At 38.9% G+C, this 15,922-nt stretch overlaps 1 protein-coding gene across 6 annotated transcripts in view; it reads left to right on the top strand.

Annotated features, from left to right (window-relative positions):
* Positions 1 to 15,922, top strand: part of ANKRD6 (ankyrin repeat domain 6) — a 101,927-nt gene that overhangs the window by 78,958 nt on the left and 7,047 nt on the right. For all 6 annotated transcript variants that reach the window (XM_026726735.2, XM_026726732.2, XM_087914287.1 and 3 more), the window contains 9 exons: positions 4,058 to 4,156; positions 5,052 to 5,150; positions 8,098 to 8,196; positions 8,905 to 9,003; positions 10,739 to 10,837; positions 11,629 to 11,706; positions 13,254 to 13,358; positions 13,641 to 13,775; positions 15,228 to 15,404. In XM_026726735.2, coding sequence (XP_026582520.1) covers positions 4,058 to 4,156; positions 5,052 to 5,150; positions 8,098 to 8,196; positions 8,905 to 9,003; positions 10,739 to 10,837; positions 11,629 to 11,706; positions 13,254 to 13,358; positions 13,641 to 13,775; positions 15,228 to 15,404 — 990 coding nt within the window. The remainder of the gene's footprint in view (positions 1 to 4,057; positions 4,157 to 5,051; positions 5,151 to 8,097; positions 8,197 to 8,904; positions 9,004 to 10,738; positions 10,838 to 11,628; positions 11,707 to 13,253; positions 13,359 to 13,640; positions 13,776 to 15,227; positions 15,405 to 15,922) is intronic.

Raw genomic sequence — 15,922 nt, 5'->3', positions numbered from 1 at the left:
GGAAAATACCAATCTGGCTTTCTACAATGGAAGCATTGATACATCCAAATCTTGTTCATTTGAAAAAAAAAAGTACTTTATAAAGTCTTTCTAAATAAGAATGGTGAACTTAAAACTAGATAGGAATTACAAAACCAACAGATTCTTTCCAACTGGCTACACTTCAAATTACAATTTGTATAGGTCTCTCTGAAACAGTCTCTGACTGGGATGGTTGCATAGAAGATGAAGATGGACTGTTTGTTTCTGAGGCTGGAGTAATATTGTCAGTAATTCCCATATACGCACAGTTATTGTAAAATTCAGCTTTTCTCTCTTAATTGTGATTGTTCTTTATCACAGAAGTGAGTCGAATCTGGTACTCAAAGCTCTGTATCTGTGGGCCCAGTACCTACTGCTGAAAACTCAGGGCAAAATAAGATATGATTGAAGACAATAGTAGAAAACCATTCCAATTCAGAACTCTTGTAGATAGATTTGTTTTTCAGTGATGAATGGCAAGGTATAGACTCTTGGGGAGTCGTCCCAGAGTTAGGATCCATGCTGGACAGCTGATAGAAACATTTCGATAGATTGTTCAAACTGATTCTCAGGGCCCAGTTGTAATAGATCAGATAAAAATAGATAGTGCTTGCAGCAGCATAGAATAACAGAGTTGGAAGGGACCTTGGAAGTCTTCTAGTCCAACCCCCTGCTTAGGCAGGAAACCCTATACCATTTCAGACAAATAGTTGTCTAATATCTTCTTTAAAAACTTCCAATGTTGAAGCTCTTACAATTACTGGAGGCAAGTTGTTCCACTGATTAATTGTTCTAACTGTCAGGAAATTTCTCCTTAGTTCTAAGTTGCTCCTCTCCTCGATTAGTTTCCACCCATTGCTTCTTGTCCTGCCCTCAGGTGCTTTGGAGAATAGCTCGACTACCTCTTCTTTGTGGCAGCCCCTGAGATATTGGAACATTGCTATCATGTCTCCTCCAGTCCTTCTTTTCACTAGACTAGACATACTCAGTTCCTGCAACCATTCTTCATACGTTTTAGCTTCCAGTCCCCTAATCATCTTTGCTGCTCTTCTTTGCACTCTTTCTAGAGTTTCAACATTTTTTTTTTACACTGTGGGGACCAAAACTGAATGCAGTATTCCAAGTGCGGCCTTACCAAGGCATTGTAAAGTGGTATTAACACTTCACGTTGTCTTGATTCTATCCCTCTGTTTATGCAGCCTAGAACTGTGTCGGATTTTTTGGCAGCTGCAGCACACTGCCAGCTCATATTTCAATGGTTGTCCACTAGGACTCCAAGATCCCTCTCACAATTAACTCATGTAGATCATCAACTACAGACTTATTCTCAAATGGTTGTATGAAGATTGTGCTACATTGACCGCTGGGTGTTTATTTTTTTCTTTTGTATAGTTTCGTTTTGGACTGAAACACTTTTTTTATTTATTGAGGATTTTGTATTCTCAGAGGGTAGTCTTAGCAGCATTTCAACAGAGGAGCAACTAGAAGGAAGTAAGCTGTTAGGAGACCCAGCTGAGACCATGGCTTACTGCACCATAAATGTAACTATTTGACGGTTGCTTAAGATCAGTTGTGTTTCCTCTGGGGAGACAATGGCAAATAGCTGCGCTAGGACTTTCTCATTTCCAAAAAAGTCACTTGAAGCTTGCATCTTTCCTTTAATTAAATCCAGGGTATTTCTTTCCTTGGGTTTGTCCTGTTCTGACTTGATGTTAAAGGAGTCCTCTGTTTTACACATAGTGGATGGTTGTGATTAGGAGCTCTGTAGTCTTGTGCCATCCTCCCTCTTTGGCTCTCCTCCCAGTATTTAGCAAGGGCTGGAGACAGCTGTTATAAAGAAAGTATTGGCAGAATATGAAAACTGCTTAAAAAGTTCTTAAGTCTGAAAAGCAGAAAATAAACTGCCTAAAAGGTAGCATTATCCTTGTAGATCCGTGTCTGCCGGGAAGGCAAAAGATTTCTCTTAAGCGCATTAGAGCACACTTTACAACAAAGAAGTAATATTGCCTGTCTGTTGTGCCACCTGCTCTCCTTCAAAGGAGTTTCAGCAGCTTGAAGCAAGATCCCGTGTCTCTGCAAAATTAGTTTTCTCTCATTGGCTTCTTTAACTGGAAAGAAATCTCTGTAGTCCATGGGTTAGAGCAGGGATGTCAAACTCCATTTCATTGAGGACCACATCAGGGTTGTATTTGACCTCGAGAGGGAGGGTGGGCATGGCCAGCTCAATGTCACTCATGTCGGGGGCACCTGTGATGGTCCATGCACGCTCTGCCAGTGAAAACAGTGCTCAGGAGGGCCGCACACTGCGGGCCAGTCCTTTGCTGTTTCCAAGGCGGCCCCATGAGGCAGATTTAAGCACCTTGAGTTTGATACCCCTGGGTTAGAGGTAAATTTTGAAACTTACGAGCTGCAAGTTAGTTTCATAGCTGGTTTGGAAATATAGTTTTACATTAAAGTCTTTACTTCATCTTTTTTTTTCATACTTTCACTGGCTGATTTCATATGTTTACTGGCTGATTACATGTAGCCAATGGCTGTTTGTGCTGCTAAAGGGCAATTCTTAGCAACAAAATCCAGGTCTCCATTTAAATTACTTTTAGTATAAAGAGCAATCTCCCTTCTGTCGGATATCTGTGAAGTAGATGGGTCTTAAAAATTGGATAAATAGATAAATAAATAAAACCTCCTATTAGAATTTCAACTTCAGAAGGACAGTCATTCAGTCTAATGGGGAATAAGAATTAAAAGTTAAAAAAAGAGAGGAAGAAGGAGAGGAGACAATGTATTTAAGATGGAATAAGTCTTTTTATCTTTGATTGCCCAGAGGCCATTTCAGTCTCATATTGTTTGGGATTTTGTCTTTGCTGAATCTAAATGTCTGGCTTGTGCTTCCCTTTCATCTTTTTTTCAGGTTCTTCTTTTGTTCCTGCTTTATAATTTTGTCCCCTTGATTAGCATTCTAATACTCCAGGATACTAGAACATTTTATTTCTAATTATTTGGGTTTTTAAAAAAAAATAATTTAAATATTAATTCTACTTGCTAAAAAAATAAAAATAAAAGGAAGATGAGAAATTGAATAAAACTAAGAAAAATACAAAAATTACTTGATTAAAAGTAAAAAAAAAAGAACTAAAAGGAATGGAAAACCAGGAGCTTAATAAAGAGCTATCACTGTGTCCACCATCTTGTGTGGGAAAGGTTGAGGGGCTGCTGCATTATTTATAAACTATAATGTTTTGACTTCAGTTTTTATACCGAACTAAATGAGTTGGGTCCTTTCCTGGCAATCTTACTGACCTGTTCATGTATTTTATTTTTAAAAGGTATGGAAGTAATTTTTCCCTTCCCTTTTTTCATTTTTATAAATAACTCAAGGTGGTAAACATATTTAATACTCCTTGCTCCTATTTTCTCCACCTGTGATGAGATGCTTGGGCTGAGAGTGTGACTGGCCCAACTCACCCGCTGACTTTCATGCCTAAGATGGGACTAAACTCTCCTGGTTTCTATCCTTGTGTCTTAAACACTAGACCAAAGTAGCTCTCAGGTTGTTGTCTTATTTCAGAATTTTTTTTGTAAAGAAAGAACTTCCCAGTCTCATGTATTGCTCCGTAAATTTCTGAAAGTTGTTCATCCTAAATGCCTTTCCATCAACCAAATTTGATCATGTGCTGCCATCTGCTGTGACCAAAAACAAGTAAATCACATTATAACTTAGCACAGAGGTTTTCAAACTTGACAGCTTTAAGACTTGTGGACTTCAACTCCCAAAATTCCTCCTCCAGTGATGCTAGCTCAGGAATTCTGGGAGTTGAAGTCCACAAGTCTTAAACTTGCCAAGTTTGAAGACCCTTGACTTAGCAGAATGTGTGAATCAAGCCTGTGACTGTTAAAGCTAGAGTATATCTTTGCTATATATCTGTGGGCTGAATGTATTTCCCAGTCATGTTGTATGTTCTCCCCATGAAAAGGTCTACATCACTGTGTGTAACATAGCTTCACTAAATAGAAGCATCACTGCTTCTTTTTGCAGAATGATCAAACAGCTTTGCATCGGGCGACTGTTGTAGGGAACACAGATGTTATCTCGGCTCTTATCCATGAAGGGTGTGCCCTGGACAGGCAAGACAAGGTAACAATTTCAGCCAAGGTCCTCTCTTTGTGACTTTTGGTGTTCCATCCAAGATTGTGCCATCAAATGTTAGTAGCGTATTGCCAAGTTTGGTTATCCAATTGTATAGCTTTCTTTAAAAAGCAAGCAACAATTCCCCACCATCCAGTCAGAGCTGAAGAAGCTTCTTGGATAAGAAGGGAAATGTCTTCAAAGAAAAACTAGAAAGTCCAGTTGCTTCTTGAAAAATGAAAAATGCACCTTTGGGACAACCATGACCTGGATGACTGAGAATCTCCATAGACATCAAGAAGCAAGGAGCTTCTACTAAAAGGAGAAGAATAGTAGCAGTAGAAATAATAATAATAATAATAATAATAATAATAATAATAATAATAATAATAATAATAATAATAATAATAATAATAATAGACCCGGAAATTGAAATTGAAAGATTATAGCATAAATCTGCCATAATGATCTCATGGTTATTGGCATACTGAGTGCCATATCCAAAAATCTTGGCGAGCACTTGGAAAATCGGTGCATTAAATCTGTGCATTGACAACATTTCCATCTGTCAGTTGCAAAAGGCCACACTACTTGGATCCACACATATACCACGCTGATACATTATGACATCCTAGGTTCTTGGGAAGAACTCAATGTGCATGAAGGCCCATGCCAACCAAAGAACTGGCAGCTGTCATTTCATATTTTTGGGAACAAATAATAATAAAAATAGGAAATAATCTGGTTCAGTCACCCAATCTCCAAGGCAGAGTGTTTAGAATGTTCCCTTCGTTATAGCAAGGTTTGACAAGTGGCATTTTTTTGGTGGTGATTCCCAATGCATGTAAAATAAATAATCTTAATTATTTCTATAAAATGGCTGTTTTTCTGTTTTGCTCCCCAGGATGGAAACACAGCTCTTCATGAAGCTTCTTGGCATGGATTCAGTCAATCAGCTAAGCTGCTTGTTAAAGCAGGAGCTAATGCCCTTGCCAGGAACAAGGTGAGCTACACACCAAAAAGAGTTTTTCAATTCTTGTAGTGTTGACAAAATACACACAATAAATAAGACATCAATTTTTCCTTATCAGTTGCTTTTTGCAATGACGTTTTCTGAGTAGTGGTAGTACATTTCTTTTGTTTTAACTGACTGTGTCTCAGTTGTTCTTCATGAACACATTTTTGTGTTAGTTAGATTATCTTGATCGCTGAGACAGTTACATTTCATTTTGGCTGAAAAGACTTTTAGCATTGCATTCAAGGTAGAAAAAAATTTATTATAGTAGGAATATGAATTGGGACAACAAGGAAACAGTGAACAAACAAAAATAAATTTATCGGAGTTAAGCACAAAAGTAGAAAAGCAAAGGAAAATTGACTTGATTAATTTCCTTCTTGATGAAGCATTATTGTCCCAGTTTGTGATTGTGTTTCTGTTGTTCAGTTAAAAGCAGAGTTTCCATTGATTGTCAATACTTGAGTCCTGTAGCTTTGACTATATTCATCTTGTTAGGTTCTATATAATTTAACAGCTCTGGCAGTGTTATTCTTTCACCTTTCCTCTCAACCCTTATAGTTAATACACAACTATTCTCCTTTGAAGTGCTTTTTTGGAGCTCAGGAAAAGTAGAGGTTTTTTATTATTCTTATAATGCATTGATGCCTTATCTTATTATTAATATAATTGGAAATGGGCTTTGTTGATAAAATCTTGAAAATTGTCCTATGTCATAAATAAAGGGAAAAGTATCTATATATACTTGCTAGCAGACAGCAATGATATATAGTATGAAACCCCAAAGATAAAATTGACCTGGAAAACCAAGGCATATGTGAAGTCCCCTGTGCATCATGCCCTGCCACATACATTGGACAGACCAATGGAAGAATAAGTACCTGCCTGGATGAACACAAAAATGCAGTAAAAAATCCAGAGCCCTAGCTAATGCCACCCACAAACCCAAACTATGGTTAAGATACATCGATGACACATTTGTGATTTGGCCCCATGGAAAAGAAAACCTAAACAATTTCCTAACACACCTAAACAGCACATATCCCAAAATCAAGTTCACCGTGGAAATGGAAACAAACAAACAACTACCATTCCTAGATGTACTAATCTACAAAAAAACAGACAGCACACTAGGACACACCATATACCAGAAGAAAACACACACCAAGCGCTACCTCGCCCAATCCCACCACCACCCAGCACAGATAAACTCCGTGGCCAAAACACTAATCGCCAGAACCAAACGCCTGGCAGACAAGACACACATAAAGACTGAACTATGCACCCTGACTAAAGTACTGACAGCTAATGGCTTCCACAAAAGCAAAATCACCAGCTTGATCCACAAAAACACACTGAGACATAATGGAGACCTTGAAGATGAACAGACCTATGGAACAGGCCTATGGAACAGCTGTCCTGCCCTACATAAGAGGTACTACAGACAAAATCAGTAAGATACTACACAGGCATCACATCAAGGCTGCCTTTAAAATAGACAGAAAAATAGCAGCCATCCTAAGAAACCCCTAAGATAAAATTGACCTGGAAAACCAAGGCATATCTGAAGTCCCTTGTGCATCATGCCCTGCCACATACATTGGACAGACCAACAGAAGAATAAGTACCTGCCTGGATGAACACAAAAATGCGGTAAAAAAGCTGGAACACACTTAGTCACTAGTCCAACAAATGAAAGCCACAGGTCATAGCATTGACTTCAATGGCACCAAAACCCTAGCCACTATAGAAAACCCCAGCCACAGAATTATCAGAGAAGCCATAGAGATTGAAAAAAGACCTGAAAGCATGAATAGAAGAGATGATTCTACCGGACTGTCAATTATTTGGAAGCCTGCACTCACAAACAAAAAAATCTCCACACCACAAGCCAGGCAAACACCTGGGCATAAACAGATCCCCCCTGATACCTCCAGCTCAAACACACTCCAACCAGGCACCCAGATGAAACCTAGCTTCCTTACAAATGATAGCCATCCATTTACTCGGAGCCAAGCTGCACTAAAAGCCTCCAATACAGGAACACAATGTTGCCAGCCAATCAAGAGCAAAAAAGCCACAAAACAGGCAGAAGATATTAGAAACACCAATCAAGCAGAACACAGCAAACTCCAAGACCAATAAACACAGACCAAGACTCCCAACCAATCAGGATGAAGAAAAAACCATTCTGGCACTGCAGTAGGCTAGCCCCAGATTTAAAACTGAAACGGCTGTGAAAGTCTGACTCACAGACGAACACAATTCAGAAGCCTGATGACGGCAGTTGAGATTCTGCCGAAATGTTGCTACAACTTCAAAAGCACAACTATAATGATGTGGGAAAATACCCGAACAAAGTTGAATACCATATATGAAATGTAAGTATCTACATCCCATTATTTTTAATTTAGCAAATTCGATTCTAATAAGATAAATGAAGATCACCATTTTTATCATCATTCATTGCATTATACAGTTTATGTAATCTTCACAGCAACAGCATAGTGTTGTTTGCATATACACCTGTTCACATTCATGTCTTCAACCACCAATTAATATTCCAAGTAATCCTTACGGAGGGAGAGGGAGAGGGAGAGAGAGACCTTTATTGTCATTTTTTACTGTGAGCACACTGGCCCACATTAAAAATGAAATTTTGTTCCTACTTTCAGAAGAAAGTATATGTCTACCCATACATGCATAACACACAAATACACATGTATGTAGTTATACATTAAATAACAACCACATCCTTACCTTATTTCTCAATTGAGCCATTTACTGGGAAAAATATTTTTTTCCTAAAGCAAATTCTAACTAAATAGCATTCATATTCATTTTTTCCTCCCCAAATAGAAATACCACTTAAAAAAATAAATCCATACTTGTTTTTCCAATGATGATTAGTGCATTCCCTTCCTTCTTTCTTAAGGCAGGTAACACTCCTTTGCATTTGGCCTGCCAAAACAATCATTCTGAAAGTGTGCGAGTTCTATTGCTTGGAGGCTCTCGGACTGATATCAAAAACAACGTGAGTATTATCAAATATACTGTGTTTCTTAAAAAAATAAATGCTATTAAACCAAATGTATTGACTGTTTTGAATATTCAGATACAGATGTTTCAGAATCCTCATTGAGTCTCTACGTTGTGATCCGTTCATTGTTTCATTATCTGTATAACTGCAATTAAGTTGGTATTAGACATGAGTCATTTAAATATGCATTTAAGATTTTAGTGGAGCCATTCCAAAAGAACATATCCCAATTATGAGCTTATTCTCTTGGAACGAGCGTCACAAATGAATCATCAATTGAATGGAGTCAAATAACACATTTTTCAGTTATGGGTTGGGTGAAAATTTAAAGTTCTGCTATGGTACGCTGAGCATAAAAGCATCAATAAAGGAGAGTATTTGTAAGAAAACAACCAAGCTCAGAGAACACCAGGGATCCCTCATAAAAGGAGCATTAAGGTGTCAGGTGGCTTGATTGTGATTAGTAAAATATAAGCAAGTATGCTATAATAAGAGCCCAGCTATCTAGTTATTGACATCTGAGGATAAGAACTCTCAGTTCCCGTCCTTGTCATAAGCTGAATAATATAGTGCTCAATATTTTGTGCATGTTGGTTTAGAGCCTTCCAGGGAATGTATAAGTTGCTTTAAGATGGGACATCTCATTAGCTGAAGCTTTATTTTTTGAACTGGATTTGCTTAGCTCCTCCCCTTTATTTTTAGGCAGGAGACACCTGTCTGCATGTTGCTGCTCGTTACAATCACTTACCCATCATTAGGTTGCTCCTCACTGCTTTCTGTTCCGTCCATGAAAAGAATCAGGTCAGTGCATGCACTTTAATGCCCATGTTTCATTTGCTGTTGGCTTTTCACGTGTATTCTGATACTCAGGACTGGGATAGAGGTTGCAGTACTCTGGATCTCATAGAAAGCAGAGGTGGTATTCAGCAGGTTCTGACCAGTTCTGGAGAACTGGTAGCGGAAATTTTGAGTGGTTTGGAGAACTGGTGGTAACCTTCCCCCAGGAATGGGGTGGGAATGGAGATTTTACAGTATCCTTCCCTGCCACACCACGCCCAAGAACTGATAGTAAAAAAATTTTGAATCCCACTTTTTGAATCCCAAGAACCAAGCCATGCCCACAGAACCGATAGTAAAAATTTTTTGAATCCCACTACTGATAGAAAGCAATTAAAGTAAGTATTTATTAGGAACTTATTGTTATGTCCAAGATATTCTTTTGGTGTTCAGAATGGCCTTGACGAAATTGGGCATCTTCTCTTGGCTACACTGGAAGTTTGTAATGGCACTTATACTTTAAAATGAACTTTTTGGTCATGTAAAATAAACAAACGACGGCACAGTAATAATTCAACTCTATGGAGTCTGCAGACTTTGAATGCAGTAGAAAAAAAACCTGACTTAGATTTCATAACCAAATAATAGGAAGGTCTGTGGTTTGGTAGATCCCCCCAATTTACATACATTTTTGTAATTTGCATTGTATGAACATTTACATAAAACATACTAACCTTAAAGGAATTTGTTTTATACAATATATTTTATTAATATTATTCACCAGTGTACGGTATATTTTATGAATATTATGTGTAAATGTAATACCATTAACAGGTACTCCTTCCCAGCTGATCTATGATATCAGGATTTTACTGTAGGGATTTCAAATAATTAGAAAATAACCCAATAATTTGGATTATTTCCAGTCATGCAGTTTTACTTACAAAGTACAAAATTATTAGGTATAATTCTGGCTATTATGTACAATTCGTGCCGCAACATTTTCTTTTGTGAGAATGTTATAGCAACAAAACCAAACATGTGAAAATAATCGCTCTGCCAAGATGTAATAAATTTCACTGACTATGGGATCCCTTTGGCTGATATTTTCATGTATTACAGTGTTACCCTGGGGCTGTAGGATTATTGTAACAGATCATATCTATGTCATTGGGCACTGCACAGTGGATTCCACTCTCTTCTGCTCCTATGAAAAATGCCCTGGTGGAACATTGTCAGGTACAATGAAAAACAGAGAAAGAAAGCAGCAAATTCTTATCCAGAGCCTATGAATGCTCACGTGATATTGCCAAGCAATACATTTTTAGAAATCAATCTGAATGGCTGTGGCAACTGTTTGGACTTTGGGGAATATAGCAAAAGCCCCAACTGGAGTCCAAGGTGATATTGAGCAAACTGAATGTTTAAAAGGTTTTCCAATAAGTTTTGATTGCAGTTTCCACTTGTTGCAGTCATTTATTGGTTGCTAAAATGTGGTAGGCCTAAAAGCTGGCATAGAGAAGAGTCTGCTTTTATTTCTCTCTCCCTCTCTCTCCCTCCCTCTCTCTCCCCTCCCTTTCTCTGTCTCACACACACACAGAAAGAGAGAGAGGGAGAGAGATGAATGAGAGAGAGAGAGATGGAGAGATGGAGGCAGGGAGGGACGGACAGACGGACAGTCCGACAGTCTGACAGACCAGGGCTGCATGTGAAAATCAAGATCATGATGAACAGGGCATTCTGATTTTGTAACTTTTAGGCTGGAGATACAGCTCTTCACGTCGCTGCTGCATTGAATCATAAGAAAGTGGCAAAATTGCTCTTGGAAGCTGGAGCTGATGGGACAGTAGTTAACAATGTAAGTGTGGAAGTTTTTTGTGTGTTACTGTTCTATTTCTTTTAAATACTGATTGAAATGTTGCTATGGGCAACAGGAAGACTATGGGCACCTAATAAGGTCATACAGGTAGTCATTGACTTACAACATTGACTTTAATGACCATTTGAAGTTACAACATCATTGGGGAAAAAGTGACTTATAACTGTTTTCCACACTTGCAACATTACTGCATCCCCCATGGTCATGTGATCAAACTTTGGATCCTTGGGAACTGACTCATACTTAAGAATGGAAGCAGTGACCAGAGGTCATGTGATCCCCTTTTGCGACCTTTTGACAAGCAAAGTCAGTGGGGAAGCCAGATTCACTTAACAACCATGGTATTAATTTAACATCTGCAATGATTCACTTAACAACTGTGGCGAGAAAGGTTGCAAAATGGGAGAAATAACAAATATCTCGCTTAGCAATAGAAAATTTGGGCTCAAGTGTAGTCATACGTCGAGGACTACATGTACTGCAGGCTCATAAATTAGGATAAGTGTTATAAATATAATCACCGTAGCTGGCAGCTCCTGGTTGACTTTGGCTAATCTTGATAAGCTAAGCAGAGTCAGAAAAGGGTAACAAAAAATCCCAAGCCTTTCTCAAGACTAGACTAAACTGGGGAATTCAAAAAAAAAAAAGCCAAACCTGGTATCTATCCATCACTTTCACTTTAAGCGATGGATCACCTGTTTAAAAAATTGTCCAGGCTTTCTGAACTTCTTAATGGTTTTGGAGGAACATAAACCAACCTTCTATTACAGGCTGGCCAGACGCCCCTAGAAGTTGCCCGGGAACACAACAATCCTGAAGTTGCTCTTCTACTTACTAAAGCCCCTCAGGTACATCACGCACCATGGCTGAATTGGAAACTTAATTTCACAAAAATACTTGGAAGTAAATGTTTCTTATAAAAATGTAATGATGAGTACTAGATCTTGTTGACCTATTACCTGAATTTGGGTTTGATTTGTATTCACTCTCTGACCCAGATTCATTGAAAGGGCCTTAATAGACATAACTAACTCAATAGTCAAATGGATCTACTTTTAATCAGGACCAGAGTAAGATCTGGACCCAGCTTAAACTGACATACAGAGAAATCAATTCTAAATATTGTGTTGCTGTGTATGTGTATTTAATGCAGAGCCTAGCTTACATTCTCCATCTTGCTCCATAGCCATTTATGTAACTGGTTGAACATTGCATTCTCCATGCAGTCCATTTTCCTTGTTTACTTCTACTTTTAATAAACAACAGAGTTTAACCTTATTACAGGTAGTCCTTGGCTTAAAAACAGGTCGCTTAGTGACCGTTTGAAGTTACAATGGACCTCCCTGGGACTACTTACAACCTGGATTCACATGGTAGCACTTGACAGCTGAGCTGCATTTAAAGCTGTTTGCAGGGTCCCACTGTCACACCTGACCATGTTTTAATATGTTTCTGCCGAAATCCAGTATTTACTCCTAACTTTCAGACGTATTCAGAAGTATTTCAATATTTACTTCTGATTTTCAGCAAAACTGCACCCACAGAAAGTTAATTGGTTTGCTTAACAACCACTGCATTTGTTTAATGATGGTGGTGATTAATTTAAGGACCACTGAAAAAAAAAGGTAGTAAAATCAGGTCAGTTATGTAGATCATCTGATCTACAACCATCATGAGTTCCAGACATGCTGGACAGTCTTGAGGAATGCCTGTAATAAAACGATAATGGATTGGATTCAAACTTGATGACAGAAACCTTGTTTCCTCAAAAATATGACCTACCCTGAAAATAAGTCCTAGCTTGATTTTTATATGTGCTCCCAATATAAGCCCTACCCCCAATATAGGTCCTGATTAAGATCCCGCCCACTCCAGAGCGCACAGGTAAAAATTAAGCTAGAGTGGGGATGGGGGTGGAGCTGTCCTACTACTTATCTTTGGACAGTTGTAGCCAGGCCTCGTACACCATGACACCTGCCTTGCCGGCCCATTTCTTCTGCAGCCAGCAAGGCTGGCAAGGCTTTCCTGAAGACCTCTCTAGCTGATAACAAAGCTTCAGGAAAGCCTTGCCGGCTGCAGAAGAAAAAATTCCTGAAGGCCTCTGACAGTGAAAAGGAGGCTGGGGGGGCGACATGCACAAGTGAGGTTAGTCAGTGGAGGAGATCCCCTGAAAATAAGACCTGGTTCCTTTTTTTGGTGGCAAAAAAAAATGTAAGACAGGGTCTTATTTTCGAGGAAACATGGTAAATGACTAATTGATTAGGTGAGGTATTAAAATTCAATAGGATTTAATTTGGCTGTAGTCGTCTTAAGTTAGTTTAGGTTTAGTGAGTCTTTAAAGCGTAACTAACTTTGGTTCTAGTTCTGCCATTCATGAAAACTTTGCTGAATCTAGATTTCACACTTTAATCGTGGAAGGAGCCTGAGGAAGAAAAGGGAGAGACTTAAAGAGGAAAGACGTGCTCAATCCGTGCCACGTGACGAAGTGGTGCAAAGCAAGGTACAGCTACTTATGTGTATTTAGGAGGGAAGGAAAGCAGTACAAGAACTGAAAGACTCCACTTGCTGAAACTATATGAACTTGCTATGGGTGTGTCTGTTGTGTCATAAGCACCTGGAACCAACTGTTAGTACTTATAATGGTGAGCTTGAGTGCTGCCTCTCGTTGCTGGTGCTCTGCCTGGAATTTGTGCAGTACCAGGATCAGGGCCAGCCATAAAACTTGAAAGGAAAAATGGAGGTCCATTTTGTTCATGCCTGGATGTGCTTGTATTTGGAACAGGACAGTGCTTCTGCTGCTGAAGACACCCACAGCAGCGATCCTGCTCAGGGGAGAGGTGACTTGAAAAATGAAAGCCAATTGCCTTTGTCAGAGCAAAGAGAGAAGAAGGGTAAAAAGAAGAAACCAGGAGAAAAGGTATTAAAGTGTGGACCTCAACCCAGAGACAAAGATTTTTTGATGGCGGCAGTGTGTTTTTCGCCTTCTATCAACAGTGTGCTGCTTTCCTATGCTTTTGTTAGTCTTTGCCAAAAGCATTCAATCCTACTAGACTTGACCATAGTTTTATATTTCTCAAAAATATATCTAGTAGTCCAAATCAGTGTAAAAAGGTTTATGAGATGTGAAGAGCATTTAGGAGGCTGTATAGCAGGGGTGTTTCATTGAGGGCCACATCAGGGTTGTGTTTGTTCTTAGGGGGCTGGGTGGACATGGCCAGTTTGACATCACTCGTGTCAGGAGTGCCTGTGGTGGCCTGAGCACTCTGCCAGCAAAAATGGAGGTCAGGAGGACCGCCCTCCTGAGCTCCATTTTCACTGGCCAGTTTCCAGATCTAAGCAACCCATGGGCTGGATGCAGCCCACGGGGCCTGGGTTTGATGCCCCTGCTATATAGGCACAAGTTGGTCAGCTAACAATTATTTCAAACACATTTTTCCAAATCAAAGAAAATACATTGCAAATAGAAATAAAGGTTTGGTGGTAATTAGGTCAAATTTAATTCATTCATTTACTTTAATTAAAATAGCTCAATATTATGAAGACCTTTTCAGCAGCTGAGGGGAGGAAGGAAGGACAGGATTGATAATACATCAGCCTTGTCTCTTCATTATGATAAATCAATAGATGTATTTGTACCTATTATGGACAATATTAGGAAGAATACTAAATGATATTCTATGTGTTACTTCTAACTTAATTGAAAATACAGGATATATAAATTTGGATGCAGGCTGTGAATTAAGGTTGTGCAAATGCAGTTGGTATTTGGGATGATCCAGCTCCAAATTAAGTCAGATATAATTTGGAAATTTTGCTTTATAGAAAGAACAAAGCAGAGCTGTTTTGTTTCATGCTGAGAATGAAATATGGTTGTTTTAGACAGAAATAGTTTGGCAGGTGTGTTTGTGACAGCAAGAATGGGGGGAACGCCAAGAACAGCAGTGGTAGTGACAGAGAAGCTGGAGAGGAAGAAGGAAGGGAAGATGCTGATGAAGTTGAAGCGATCAGGTGGGTTGATGGGAGATTTCATGCTGAGACCTTGGTGATGGAAATTAAGGGATGAGGCAAAGGAACCTCTGAGATGAATCACATGGTGGTAGTATATGTTGTCTTAAAAATAACTCCATCCGGAATCCAGAACCACCAAAACATTCTGGGTTTAGTTTTGGCTGTGAACTCTAGATTCAGACCAAAACATATTTTCTGTTTTGTTGGACTCCTTCTGAGAGTCAACTGAGATCATGATGAGCAGAGAATGTTTTAAAATGTAGCTAACAAAAGTAAAAAAAAGTGTTTTTTTTTTTTAAAAAGAGCCCAATTGTTTTGTTTGCTGATAAAAATGCTGTTTCTTCCTTCCCTTAAAAATTAGGTATTGGCACTTTCCGATCCTTTGCCCTCAGCGGATCAGCAGATACTGCCTGGTCCACAGCAAAACCTGACAAAACGCAGAAGCAAGCATCGCTGTGCATCTCCACCGCCACCCCATGAATTCAGGGCCTATCAATTATATACTCTGTACCGTGGAAAGAATGGAAAAATCATGCAGGTATTAATCTAGAAGCAGAGTATTGCTTGGGATAGTGAAGGGGTAAAAAATTTTCAAGGACGTTCTGTAACTTATAGGAGACATTATATTTGTGCTTTAAGAAGATGGCTTGATCAGGAGAATATGAATGTGCCTTCATGATTGAATTATTTTGCTTCCTGAATTGTTTCTTGGTAGTAAGCACAATAGCAATAGCACTTAGACCTACATACCGCTTCACAGTGCTTTACAGCCCTCTCTAAGCAGCTTACAGAGTCAGACTATTGCCCCCAACAATCTGGGTCCTCATTTTACCGACCTCAGAAGGATAGAAGGCTGAGTCAACCCTGAAGCCCCACAATGCTTCCTTAAGAATTAGAAACTGAGGGTACTTATTTTGGAATCTACTTTTTAACTTTGATTGGAGGTAGAACTTTGGAACAATGAAGTAAGTAAGCAACATAAGTTTGTAATCCCAGTAAGAATCCTTAATACTTTCTGATTCTAGGTTTCTTTTTTAAGTTCTTGTTTTTTGAGGG

This window comes from Pseudonaja textilis, chromosome 1, assembly GCF_049901715.1.
Source record: "Pseudonaja textilis isolate UNSWEBS1 chromosome 1, rPseTex1.2, whole genome shotgun sequence".
In the NCBI taxonomy this organism is placed as follows: Eukaryota; Metazoa; Chordata; class Lepidosauria; order Squamata; family Elapidae; genus Pseudonaja; species Pseudonaja textilis.
The sequence above is the reverse complement of the archived record's forward strand: the minus strand, read 5'-3'. Positions and strand labels throughout refer to the sequence as shown.